Genomic DNA, 14,726 nt, shown 5'->3' with positions numbered 1-14,726 from the left:
TTACTTCTCTTTGGTATTCCTTTCATTTCAGCTACTGCGCACCTTGCAGTCTTTTCCCACTTCTAGTCAACTGTGCAACGCTGCATCATAAAATATGACATCAAAAATTGAAGTGTAATTATTTGGAATTAACTTTCTATATCCACAGCCATGCATCAGTTTTATTTTCTGTGGAGATGTATAACCACATTTCTATCTATCTATCTATCTAGTGTGAGAAGCAAAGGTGATCAGCATCAAGTATTCATGCAAAGCACAAGATTGCTCATGATACTTTTTCCACTGTCTGTAGTGACTGGATCTAGTGTCTAACTTGTAGACACTGAATACATACCCTTTAGCTGTCCTTAACAAGTAAAAAAGAATCTGAGGCAGTGCCTCACTTGTTAAATTTGCTGGTGAGCAGAGTTCACTTGTGTGAACAGGCATGTGTCTGCCTTTATTAGTACCTTGTCTTCAGAGTTTAATGTTTCCCTGGGTGAGCAACTGCGTGGGAGGTAACCAAAGGTTTGAAATCATGGCTTTAGGGAGTGCATTTTGTTTCCTTAATTGGTCTGCATTCCACCTGCACAGAATCTGACTTAAGATATCCAAATGTTTTTGCAAGGTAAGCATCCCTGAAATTCAAGCCTAAAATTTTTGTTGTATCATTTTTGTGCTATATTTGTTTAGGTACAGTTTATACAATCCATTGTGACTATATACTTAATACTTATCTAAATCTCTTTCATCTGAGAGATCATTCATTTTCATTTTTCGACATATTTTTCAGTAGTATTTGTTATCTAATTGGAAATGCAAAGTAAAAAAAGACATCTATAGATTTTTAAATACTCTGTCCAGGTATTTAGACTTACCATTTTCCGCAGAACTGTTTCAACAGTAAATAATCAGAAAGTAAGTAAATAATTTTCACTTATTCTCAGCAAACTGCATTCAAAGGATGAGAAGAACACCTCCGCTAGATGAACTGCAGCCACCTCCATACCAGGATGATAGTGGTTCTCCTCATCTTTCATGTACACCTTCTGAAGTCGGAGACAGCAAATGTGAATTTTCCCACTGTAGCAACAGTCCCAGATGTTCATATAAGTGCCCAAGTGAGGGAAGCACAGGACACGAAATAGAAAGCTTCCATAACAAAGGATACGAAGAGGATGTACCGAGTGATAGCACAGCTGTCCTTAGTCCAGAGGTAAATGAAAACCGTTGCATGTTCTGAAGCATCATGCAGTGCAACCTTTGGAGAGCTTTTTTTATCTCAATGTCAATGTACAGTTATATGAACACTAATATTAGAGCCTATTTTAAAAAGAAATTAGTTTGTTAGAAAATACTAAAATAGAATTTCTGATTATTCTTTATAGTTCTCTTTATGGCATCTTATCTTTAGAACAAGCTCCCAGTAAGAGAGAATTATTTTTTTAAACCAGTCAAAAAAGTTCACTATAAGGACGATAGTAAAAATTCCTTTTTTTTTTCCACATAATTTTTCAAACAACACAAATTTAAAAAAAAAACCTGTTAATACTTTTTGAACTGGACACCCCAAAATGAAAAACATGTTTTATGAAAAAAAATTATCACACATTTAAAAATTGTTGATGATAGTATAGAGATTTGGTCCACTTTCCTTTCTTCTGCCATGAACTGTAATATCTATTTGTTTTTACTGTGAAGATTTCTGACACATATTTCCTTGAAATGTTTTTAACAACCAGTTACTGCACTGATGTCTGTGGGTGACTCTATATTAGTGATGTCATGTGCAGAAGAGGCTCTTTTTAGTACAGATTTGTCTTTTGTCTGTTCCTGAAGTTTTGAAGTGCATATTAGGGCTCAGTCCTGATGTGCCAGCAGCTCTTTCTGTCTTAATAGACCTTTTGGTAAGTTGATGTTGCGTACCTGGGGTGTTGGTGCAACATCTGGAAGGCCCAGCTGCAAGGTCCTCCAGTAGCTACTGTGGTCAGCTAGGACCACAATCTGTATGAACTTCATAGCTGGTAAAGACATAGTGTGTATGTATGGTCCTCGAACCCTAACAAATTGCAGCAAATCTCATCCTAGTTCTTCCTGGTTTGTGTCATGCCAGTCACTAATGTAAGCATACTCAATAAGAACTGCCAGCTTTTTTTATAACCACTCAACAACTTGAATAGTGAAGCTTTCGCAGGAATCAATTCCCATAGCTATGTAGCAACCAGTTTAAAATAAGAATATAACATTTTTTTTTAATCCAAAAGGCTTTATTGTGACATCTATTCATTTATGTGAATAAGCATATCTTTGATAATATGAAAATACACAGGCAGTATGTTTGTTTTACATACTTGGAATAACTTATTAATGAACAGTAGGTTGACCAGTACTTGTAAATATTTTGTGTTTCAGTATCACTATCAAACTAGCTGTTGTAACAATATAGGGGATCAATATTTTGTTCAAAGTTTGAAGTGACAATAAGCAATCTTAAAATTAAGTTTAAAATACAGTTTTAAGACTAATGCCATTTACAGAAAGATCAAAAGGTGTGTTTTAAACAGATGCATCTCACACAATTCCAGTAAAATTACATTAATAAAACCGTGATAATTTTTGGCACTTCATAGAACCCTTGTGGGCTGCAACAAGAGCTGCATGTGCAAGTAGGGGTTTTAATTCCTGTATTCCTTGCTGGCATCTCACTGTGCTCTCAATCACTAGCCGGCTCTTAAAGCAGGGTAATATGTTAACTTTAAAATGATGTATACTCACACTGAAGTAAGGCAGTTCTACCTCATAACAAATGGATATACATTTTAACATATGGGGCACGGAAAAAGAGGTCATAAAAATGGCCTAATTTAGTCCAAGCTTTGTCTGATTGACTTCTGGCTTTTGGTGATATTGACCAGGTAAAGCCTTTTGATTTCTTCTTGACTGCTTGTCAGCCATCTCCTTGGGCTTTTGGTGTTTAATTACCTTGTTTATGAAATGAACAAAAATATCATAGTCCCGTCATATTGCTTGGAGAAAGCCATATATTTCCATGCTAGATTTAATAATGGAATGCAATAAATAAATAAATAAATAAATAGCTTTTTTTCTTCTTCTTCTTCAGGATATGTCAGCTCGAGGATCATCTTCACAGCTTCCTAAACCTTTTGATCCTGAGCCAGTAGCTAAATATGGCACACTGGATGTGACTTTTGACTATGACTCACAGGAACAGAAGCTTTTGGTGACAGTGACAGCTGTCACAGACATTCCCACATACAGCAGGACAGGTGGAAGCTCGTGGCAAGTACACCTAGTTCTTCTCCCTATAAAGAAGCAGAGAGCAAAAACCAGCATCCAGCGGGGACCGTGCCCTGTCTTCACAGAGACATTCAAATTTAATCACGTTGAGTCTGAGATGATTGGGAATTATGCAGTTCGCTTTAGACTGTACAGCGTACGTCGCATGAAAAAAGAGAGGATTGTGGGAGAAAAGATTTTTTACTTAACAAAATTGAATCTTCAAGGGAAGATGTCAGTGCCAGTGATACTGGAACCTTCTTACAGTCCGTCTGTGAGTATTAAATGAGGCAGAATAAGAATGCCGTGATACACAGTGTCCTGAAGTTTGTAAGAACAGTGTGTATATTTATAGAGTCATCACATCCACTCGATTTTTTTTCAACAGTCATAGCACCGTACTAGCACAACGATAATTTCCTTAGAGCTGCCGTAAGTACACTCACTTTCCACCTGCAAAATCTGCCTGTATTTTTTTCCTTTTAATTACTTAGAAATTCCCAGTCTGTAAATAGGGATATAGTGTTGAATATTACATACACATGCAAATACATATATATGTATTTAATAGCATAATCTTTACTCTGTTACCCACACCATTTAAATTTTTTTTTTTTTAAAAAGGAGGGGAAAACGAAACTATACTGGTGAGTGCCCTCCATGTGTTGCAATTAAATCTTGGTTGGAATAGGTGTTTTCCTTTCAAGGAAGAAAGATAGGAAAGAGGAATTTTGAGAGCAGAAAGCCATTTTTAATAACTTCAGATTAGAACCTTGTAAATAATTGATGTCTTGTTCAGTCTGAAGTGAAAGACTGTGAAAAGTAGTTCAAACTGAACAGTATTTTTGTTTGCTGGAAAAACAAAACCAAAGCAAAACAAACAAAGCCACACAACACTTCCTATCTGATGAATACTATTTTTTGTCCTCCAAAATAATATAACTTTACTGTTTTTGATAAAGCAAAGCGACAATAATTAAGAGTAAACTTAAGTGTTGCTGTCAAAAAACACGGGAGATCACTATATGGGCAGTTATCAGCATCTACTTTTTCTTTTTTGTATTTGTTAGCATTTGTAAGTATTCTTTTAGTTAGTTTTATAAGTATTCTTAGTTAGTTAGTATTGTAAGTATGCTTTTGTCTAGAAAGAGAATGGGATGTTGTGGTCAGGGCTTCCTAGACTAGAAGTGCTTGAATATTATTGCCTAAGAGCTGCATACGTGCTAAGCAATGGATTTTCAAGGGAAAGAGAGAGTGATTTAGCATTTGTATTTGGACATTGAGGGGTTTTGTGTGTGCTTTTTAAACTATCAATAAAAGAAAAAGAGGAGGAGAAGGGAAAGAAAGGAAAATATATTTTTCAGATGAACCAGTGCAGTTAGTTTGTTCTGCATTTTCCAAATATCTTTGGATCAATTGAAATGGCATTTCTATTGAACATGAGTATGATTAAAGACAGGCAAACCAAAATGCTGTTGTATTTAACAAATAAAAATATTTTAATTAGAATTAGTAAAAGCTGAGACTGAAATTTAGATCTGATGGAGGATCAACTGACAATAGAATGCCTTTTCTATGATTTCTTAAGAAGTACAAATCAGTCTAGTCCAAGGATGAAGAGATTCACCTACCTAGTATGAACTTTCCTAATGTGGAGTTTGCTAGTTTCACAGCTAGGAAAAAAATGCACCATGAAACAAAGCTTTGAATATTCAGAGTGTACTTGCTAAATTTCTGTGCATTTTTGATAGATTCTTGCATAGAATTTACCAAAGTCAGTGAAACAGGCCAATGAATGGGCCAGGCTTTTGATTGGTTGGTATATCCCATATATGCATTGGTTATTCTTGCATATTATTTTTTTGAGCTTTTGTGGCAGGGAGAGTAAAATTCCAGAAGGCACCAAAGATAAGTAGTTTGTTATATATATTTTATGATGGTAAGGGATGCCATGCCTGTATTTTTCTCTCCTTGTTTTTTTGAGGGGAAGGAACAAGAATAAGGAATATTGGTAGGCAGTGAAAGGAACTTCCAGAGCTTGCTGCTGTAATGGGGTTTAGGCAGATTTATTATATCTTAGCTCTACCTGTTGCTGGAAAGGAACCTTTGCAGTTTCTAACTTGAATGAGGATCCATGGTTTTCTGGAACTATGCAAATCAGTTTTTAAACGGTTGGAAAGTCATTCACCTCTGAGTTTATAGGTATTTTTCTATTATTGTTTATAGCCTATATCATACTTTTTCCACAAGCAGATTTATTACAGGATGAAATGTGTTGAAATTTGTTGCATTTTTAGGATTTCTGACAGAAAGTGGGGGCCATCCTGGGTCACTTGAGTTCAAGCCCTTGTTATTGCAAACAGCCAGGTCATCCTGATGGCAAAACTGTGAATTTTCATCTGAAAACATCAGGTTGTTTCAGTTCCAACCTGAATTTCTTTGTGACCAATTTATTACCATTTGTTCTTACGCCAGCAGGGTGCTTGAGCTTAATTAATTCTTACCCTTCTCAGGTGTTTGCCTCTGGGTCTATTTATACACATTGGTTGTACTCATTCTCAACTGTCCTTTTCCTACAATAAACTAACAGCAATATTTATGTCCAACTAATGATAAATGCCAGGCAGGAGTTATTTAATAGGAGAAGGTAAGTGGTATTTAAATTTGGAGAGATCCAGCTGTTCAGAGATATTTGTAATTACAAAATCCATTATGAGGTAACTTGTGAATTAAAATTGCCGTGTTCAGTTGCAGAGTGCTTTGTTGCTGAGAGGTGTTTATTTTTGACAGCCTTTTTACGATGATATTTCTTGGACACATTACAGTTGTCCTGTTTTTTTCCACTGCTTCTCATTATATGGATTTTATATATTAAATATACCCTCTGTCACTGAAACTTCCTAATCCATTGAAACACCTCAGCTAATCTCATCTGCAGAAACATATTTTATTTGCTTCTGTCTGTGCCAGATATTTTATTAATGTATTAGCTAATCATCTGCCTTCTGATTGTATAAGAACAGTAAATATCCTGTGAAGTTTAGTGGTTTTTCAGTGAATACCTTAAAGCTATTCACAAGGGAATCTGGTTAAAGGTAGGCCAACAAGTTCAGTGCCTTTCAAACATAGTCCTCACATGAGTGGGGCCTGCAACTCTCTGGTTATTGTTAAAATCTGGACAAGTGCATGTTATGGTGAGTACATGAGACTATTAATAGTATGTTCCTTAAATAGGTTTCAAAGCTACACATTGCTTCAAATTTACAAATATATTCACAAACTGTCTCACTCAAGATTTCACCATGTTCCTCACCTTCCTACGTTGCGTATAATGTCTTCCATGAGCAGCTATTATCACCAGTCCTATTGCTGATGGTCTTTAACTGTCCTGCATTGGTGCAGTTCTCCCACAAAACAGGGAATTTCTCATCAGTCCCCGTGTTTCTCACACGCTTCCTTCTGAATTCAGCATGCACTTGAGTGAGGAGGAAGCAACAGAACCACTATGGGCTTGCCAAAGTGCTGGTGTCCCTGGCATCTGAGACCGTGTCCCTTTCAGATTTGATGGAAATTGGCCGTTGCATCAGAAGTCAATAGCAGGGGTATACATTGTGGTTTTGTCTGAGTATAGTTTGCTTAGGAAGACTTTTGTTGATGTTTTAGAGAAATTTTCCTTTTAGTACAATTGTATACAAATTTTTGTTCACCCTCTTTGGAGTTTAGAATCTGTTGTGATGTAGTTTATTTTTCTTCAGGAAGTCCCCGTGGACCTGGTTTTAGTTGCTCTTCGTTCTTCTCACCCAAAGAAATTTTCCTGACAGTGAACAACAGCCTCCAGTTGATGTGATTATAAAAACATACAAGCAGTTTGTTAAATGAAATCTATTTGAAAAAGATGAAAAAAACAAGCATAATCTTCTTCACCACACTATAGGTTGCTTTTGGTGTACAATAACAACAGTTGGGGTTTTATTTTTTCAATTTATTTTGGAAGTGAACTTTGGACGACCAAAATGTACCTCTTCCTGCTAAGCAACTCTAGTTGTTGTTCATTATGTATTGTCAGTAACAAGATGTTTACTGTGGAGAGTTACATTTATTTGTCTATCTTTCTATAATATTCTCCATTTGTAACCTACTAAACTTCCAGATATGATCCTCGTAACAAGGAGTCGAGGGTGTAGGCAATCGTACGTGCAAAACCAATTATTTTATGTATCTTTACTATTAATATTAATATCCAGAGTATCCGAGAGTTACTTTACAGTTTTTTGAGTAAAGGCATTCATGCATGCAATGAATAAAAATGCTCGCTCCTGCACACACATGCGCACCTCCCTCCACTTCGTGGACAGTGGTTAATTATCTAGTATATGTTAGTTTATGCATTGTACTTAAGGCATTCTTTGTAATGGATGTTTATCAGTTTATAAACTTCTCAGGAAAGAAGCTTTTGGACTGGCATTTCTTTCTTGGGAATTCTTGTCTATTATAGAGTCAAGCTGCCAGGTTTTGTGCAAATTCTTATACCTTACATGTATTGGTGACTTTACTATGGTGTTCGTGTGGCATGATCTGTTCAGTATTGTATTTTGAAGGCTAAATGCTAACAATCGTATATATAAACGTATCTTAAATAAACAGTAGCTACCAGTATGATACTTTAAACAAACAAAAAAATGACTAAGACTTGTGTAGCAGGGGAAAAAAAACAACAAAAAAACAAAAAAACAAAAAACAACCTAAAAATATTTTGCTCATAGTATTTTAATATAACTGGAATTACACCTAAAAGGGTCAATTCCTGTGTGATGATACATAAATGCTTTCAGTTAGCTTGTAAAAATTATGTCCATCAAAGCAAGGGGCAATTATCTTTAAACATTGAGCACAGTCTTATCTCAGGAATAGCTTGCTGAGTTCAGTTGAGTTAGTGCTGTAAAACATGGAAGATCAGAATTAGTCCTTTGACACAATAAGAAAGATGACTCTTGCAAGTTTTTTGAAGAAAATTATTAGGTGATTGGAAAATGGTGATCATGTTAGTGAGGCTGCAGGAGAACTTGGCAGTACTTGGCAAATGAAGTAGACTGTCCATGTCTAGCTGGTTGTGCAGGATTTCATGGCGGTATTGGCAGGCAGTAGTTGTTGTCTTCTCAGTGCCATGGCGGCCTCAACCTGTGTGCCTTTGTGTGGCGTTCCCCGAGCGCTGCTCCTGGCAGCTGGGAAGATAAGCGCTAACCCATGGTGCTCTCTTCTCACGTCTTCATCAGGATGTTGGGAGGGGAACCCAAAGACAACTGCGACTATTGTGTTCTAAAGCCAGTGGTGTGCCTGCACTTTTCTGGCAGACTCAAGTTTCAAGAACTCAAATAGCATCTGACCAGATGTAAGGACCACCCACTAGATGAGTTCAGTTGTCACAGTTAAAAATTAATTGACTTTCCAAATCAGTGCTATTTGCTCCTGGTTTATGTAAATACATCTGATAACTCATGGAAAATTCTTGCATATGATTAGTCCATTCAAGAGGCCCTGGACCAGCCTTGAGACTATGAGACTGTTTCAGGCCCATACAGAATAATCTTGATACTTGGTAGAACACTCCTACGTAGTTTTCAATTATTTTTTTTCTACAGTTAGAACTTGTCTCAGGTGGCTGCAGCCATTCTGTCATCTCTATAGTGAAATGGTTGACCGTTTTCATTGTATGTTCCTTGCTTTTGATAATAGATTACTGTCATGGAGGGTAATACAGTTATTTCTGTCACAGACTGACAAGCGAGCTATCCAAAAATGTTAGAATGTTTCCTCAACTTGTACAGAAATTCATATCCAGTTATTTCAATCAATCCAGACTAAGAGGCAGTAGTCCTTGCAAGTTGCTTTAAACTCCATAACTAAATTCAGTACTTCAGCCCTTTTGTGGTTATTTGCTATCTCTGCTGTGATCAAGAGAAGGATCTTTGTCCTCAGAATACTCTACCTCACACCATTGTAGTTGTGGGCCGCATTGCTGCTATTTGTTTGTAGAACAGCCAGTCCAAGGTCAGCTCAGGAGGCTTTCCACAAAGTGACAATTCAGGGTTTGTCATTCTGGCATGTCTAGATTTGTGATTCCTGTTCTATCAGTAATTTAAAGAGTATAAAGCTTTTCCAGATGAAAAATTCTAATTCTCTGGAAGCAAGCTTCTGCCTTTCTTATGAGGTGCTGAGAGCCCTTAGTTGAATCTTGTACATCCATCACATTTCTCAATTAATTTTCATTTCTAGCCTTTATTGATGGACTTTTTTGTAAGATACCAGAAGAATAATTTGATTCCAGTTATTGCTGACAGTTATAATGGAGCTAATAAAAATGCTGTCAAGATGGTACTTATATTCCATTTCCGGGATATGCTGACCAGTTTGGACAGTCAAAGCATTCTGGATGTGGATGCCACTACCATGGCACAGTTTGCAAAGTCCACCTGGCCTTCAAGTTTTGAGAGGTTTATAAAAAAAACAAAGCCGGCATAACACCAGGACTTTCTTCAACATGTTAGCAAAACCAAAACTTGAATTTAACACTAACTTTCAACTGCCTTGCTGATAGCCAAATGGGAGGCAAGCTCCTAACCTGAATGTAGGATACTGGGAGAATTATTTGAAGTCAGCAATGTAAAGAATTTCATCTATTTGTCAAAATCATCAGTTGGTCATATAGCCAGAATAAAGATGATTGTCTCTCTATCTTAATATCAGTGCAAGTAAAAGCTGGTATCTTTTGATTTTAATCAATGAATTACTTGAAAAAGAAAAAAAGTTACTAACGCAGTTTGTTCCTCACAATCTTTGTTGTTTGGATCAGCAGATAATGGAAGCTATGTTTCAGACATGGTGTTACTATTTTGAGTGTATGATGATGCTTTTCAGTCGCTAAAATGCCCCAGTCAAATGACAGGCTGTGAATGACTGGTCTAGATTAAATCAGAGTAATCCTTTAAGCAATACTCTTATTCCCTCAGAAAGCCAGTCCATCAGTGACAAACATATTGTCTAGAATTGTATGTCTAGTTTTGATCATAATTAAAAAAAAAAAATGGAAAAAGCTCATCAATATATAATGCTAGAAAGATGATAATTTCATCAGATGTCTGTGAGGTTCTCATTGTCTGTGGCGTAAGTATGACCTCCCAACCTGGACTGCAATTTCAAAGAGCAGTGATACAACTCTTATAACTTGAATTCTTTCGTGTTTGCATGTATACATACACACAAACATCTTCTCGCTTTTATTACCTTTCAAGGAAGCAAGAAAAAAGAAAAACACAGAAACAGTTCTGTTTGCAGGTTTGAGCACCCTTCACCAAGAGCACGTGTGCTGTTTTCCTCCAGTTTCTTTCCAGTGGGGAAAATCCAAATCAGAGGTGTTGCACAGATGAAATTACCTCATCTGCAAATTTATAACTTACACATTTGTGGAACTTTGGATTTTCATTTTTTGGTTTACTTACTGGATGATTCTTCTATTCCTGGTCTTTGTAGGTGTTCTTCATTTCAGACTTGAGGATCTCGGGGTGACCACTACTTTTGTAAATTCAAGCCACCTGTATTTGGTATCAGAAAAACATTTCTGTTCTTGGTTTGCTTTAGCAAGGGATCCTTTCAGCCTTAGTGAGTTACCTTCTTGTCAGGCTTGGCCTTCACGTCTGACCTTGAGCTGCCTTTTTCACAGTCCCTGTCTTTCTGTTTGGCTTACTCAGCTGTCTGCTGGCCCAGGAGAATCCAGCTTACCTCCACCTCCTGCCCTTCGCTGTGGTGTGTATAGTAGCTCTAAGAACCGAGGCAGATCCCTTCAAACTGCAAATGCCTGATGATCCTTACATCATGAGATTAAGCATGACCTGAACAAATCAAAAGGGGTACCACTAGCAGATTAAATCAGAGCTGGGTGAACTGTTAATTGCAAATAGTTTAACTGAGAAATGCTCTGTAAGCATACCTTTAATGTTATGGATGTTTTCATTGTGAAAATAATTGTTTGAATGCTTATGCAATCAAATACTAGTCCAGAGATCAACTACTCCTAAATTACACTTACTTTTTGATCACTGAATCCTCTTCCTCTTTTCCCAGTTTGAAAGAGTGTAACCAAGAGAGAAAAGAGACAAATGAAGCTGTTTGCCATTGATCTCCAGAGCAAGCACAGAGCATAACTCCATCTGGACAGAGTATTGTCATTTAAAGAAGTCTGTGGTCTTGGAATCTCTTCCACGGTGACATCTCGGTGTTTTTGACAGGGAGTGGAGTGAGGGGCAGGTGTGGGTGAGCTGGGTAGGAGCTGTTAGCGTAGCTCCATCAGGGGTGCCGCTAAAACCTCTGCATTTCGTGTCAGATGTTCTTAACTAAATCACTTGCACAAACATCTAACAGCTTTTAGTGCTTGAACGTTTCTTTGTGCTACATGTCTTATCTCAGAAAACAGAATTCAATAATAAAAGGCCTCTTGCCTCTATTCCTCCCCTCACCCCTGGCTGTATAAAAAGCTCGTAGACTTTTGCAATGTAAAAACAGGGCGCTTTTGTAAATGCTGTGAATTCCATTGTACATTCATGTCCAATTGCCTCCACTGCTGCTCGGGTTTACTGTGCAAATTTCAGTCCCATTAAGTCTAGGGAACAACTAGGTGACCTTTCGTCATGTGGCAAGGAAACCAAAAGTGTAATTTAAATGCAGACAAATAGAAATTATAGAAAAATTAAAACGTTTCCCATTCTGTAGAGAATTGTTCTGCAGACCTGATCGTTTTAAAAATTTTTAGACATCAAGTACTCACAGCAAATTCTCATGAAATGTGAAAAGCAACACAGAAATCTCACTGTGAACTTGTTCAAAATCTTTCACAAAAGTGGGTTTTTTTTTGCCGTTATTAAGAATGTGTGCATTTTATTTTGTCATTTTCATTTTATGGCTAAATTATGGTATCCTAAAGTTTGAAAACAAGCCTTATTTTAATAATACAGTATTTTTATTTTTAGAAAAGCTACAAAGATTTTAATTTTGATTGAAATTAATTCATTTTAAGTCACATTAAAATTGAAATTTGTGTAGTATCACCATGTACCTAAGGAGGTTTTATATCTCTGTACATTATAGTATCTGTGATAAATGAAAGTTTTGCATAGAATTTTTAAAGTTTTAGTCCCTTGACTGTGGTGAATGGAAGAATTATTATTTTTAATTTGAACTCCATTTGCCAGTTGTTACATTTAAGAAAAGATGTTTTGTAAAATTCTGCATCCAGAAGTTTTTTTTCTCTTGAAAGTAAAAAACAAGATAGAAGCAGGAGCTTTTGATGGGAAATGTGAATTTTATCACTTCAGGTAATCTGATTTTCAACTACATTAATAGAAGTTTAATAATTTTTTAAAAATTATGTTTGAGGTGAATGCCATCAATGTTGAATGAATTTATTTGCTAAAGATTTTTCAATTGAAATTGTGAATAGGAAACCCTGATAATTTTTGAAGCATGCCATTCTACCCAAAATAAATATTTTTTGTTTCCTGAAATTAAATTGCATACTGGAAATATTATTAGTATATATACTTCCATGTTTGTAATTTCAGTTGACATAGATATTAATACTTTAAAGTGTTAAGTACATGAATGAACATTACCTTATTGGAACATTTGCTATTAAGTAAAAAAGCCTGTCATAAATGACAATAAAAACTATATATTTCTGTGTTTGCAAGTTCAGGTTATTGGTTTAAAGCAAAATCCTGATAACCGTATCTTCTCTTAATTTTACTGTACAAATAACCATCTACAATAGGAATGTGAATTTCCTCCCTAACATGTTGTGAAGATAGGTAGTTTTTGTACTATTTTGAAAGTATTGGTTTTCTTAAAAATAGCCAAAACAAATGAACAAAAATCAGGTATTTTTTTAAAATCACAAGAGCCTCAAAAAGACAGTGGCATACAATGCAGTGTTTGGTTTTGATTTCTTAAAGACCTTTTTGGTACTTGCTTCTTCATTTAATTATTATTTTGCAACATCATTGCTAAATTTTATTTTTATTAATCGTAAGAAGAAGAATTTTATCATTTCAAACATCTGGTATTGTTTTGAGCATCGTGTAACACTTGAGTTCTACCTTTAGAAACAAAATGTTGGTACTTCCTGCAGGCATTAGTGTACAGAGAGAGTGTCAATTGTGTAGTTTAAGGAACTGTTTTGTTATGAGTATCATATTTTTGAGGACTTCTTTTTTTCAAGTATATCGATCCTCACAGTCCTTCCATGAATTAGGGGAAACAGAAGCAGAAATGATGAACTGCTGCAATCATCTCCACGAAAGCATCCAAGTGTCCAGTATAGCATGTAAGTGGGATTCAAAACTGAAAAGCTCCATTCTTTGACATTCCTAATTATTTTACATGCTTCTGTTTTCAGGGCTGAATTCTTCAGGTGGTTTAAGTTCTCTTTCCCAGGAATCGTCTTGCTATTTTTTCAAAAGTATTTCAGCTTTGACACTTGTTTTTACGAAGTATTGAGTACTTAAGCCACCAAGGAGGGATGTGGAGGCTCTAGGTCCAGTGTTGTCCTCCTCCCTGGCTCTCGGAGCAGAAGCAGGGGATGGGCTCCACGCTCGGAGCTGCTGAAGAAAGTAACATGCAAAGAAGTTCTTTAAGAGATTAGTGGTATAACATTAACATTTAAAATTTGAGAGAGACATTTTGACAAGTAACATGCTGTGAATCAGATTTTTGTTGCTGAAGGATTGTCAGCAAGGTTTCATCTTTCCTGTGTATATTTTGAAAAGCCAAGAGAATCAGATGTTCTTGTTTCGTAAGCCTACAGAGGCATGATTTTAACCTGTGCAATGAGGAAAATGAACTTTTAACTGCCTGCAGAGCACGGCCACATTATTCCCTGTGATTAACTCCAGTGGGCTTAAGAGCAGAATTTATTAGCAGAACTTCAGGGTATAGAAAAATAACAGTAGGAGATGAATATGTAAGTAACAAATACTCTGTTGCCATGGAATTATGGTGAAGAAAGACAAATAAATACATTTTACATACATTGTTGTTGTTGCAAATAGAGGTTTCTCTATGTTGTTGGAGAGCAGAAAAAATGGTTACTGAAAATACCTTAGGCATTCAGATCTGACATCATGTGTTGTATGTCTTTGCTTCCATTTGCACTGGGGAAAAAAGAGTCTTCTCTTTTGATTGCCAGCTTTTGTACAATAGGAATATGTGAAATACAAGTACGACTTAATCAAAATTGTTTTATTATATGTTTAGTGAAAATTAAAGTTTCCTTCCTAGATAATATATGCAAAGAAGTCATCAAGGACAGTAGTTTGGAGAACTAGTAACTAAGTTTTTGTAGATTATAACACATATTACCCTTATAATTCAGTGAAAAGCATTGATTCTTTTAAGTGTTGATG

General features: G+C 36.1%; 1 protein-coding gene across 12 annotated transcripts in view; it reads left to right on the top strand.

Annotated features, from left to right (window-relative positions):
• Window positions 1-14,726, top strand: part of SYT14 (synaptotagmin 14) — a 93,675-nt gene that overhangs the window by 58,794 nt on the left and 20,155 nt on the right. For 10 of the 12 annotated variants that reach the window (XM_071806028.1, XM_065834734.2, XM_065834733.2 and 7 more), the window contains 2 exons: window positions 927-1,195; window positions 3,101-3,550. In XM_071806028.1, the coding sequence (XP_071662129.1) occupies window positions 927-1,195; window positions 3,101-3,550 (719 nt within the window). Of the gene's footprint in view, window positions 1-926; window positions 1,196-3,100; window positions 3,551-7,031; window positions 11,374-11,394; window positions 13,005-14,726 lie in introns of those variants that run through there. The other 2 variants (XM_065834732.2, XM_071806025.1) reach the window with 2 other exon arrangements.

The sequence above is a fragment of the Patagioenas fasciata genome, chromosome 3 (assembly GCF_037038585.1).
Source record: "Patagioenas fasciata isolate bPatFas1 chromosome 3, bPatFas1.hap1, whole genome shotgun sequence".
NCBI lineage: Eukaryota > Metazoa > Chordata > Aves > Columbiformes > Columbidae > Patagioenas > Patagioenas fasciata.
The sequence above is the reverse complement of the archived record's forward strand: the minus strand, read 5'-3'. Positions and strand labels throughout refer to the sequence as shown.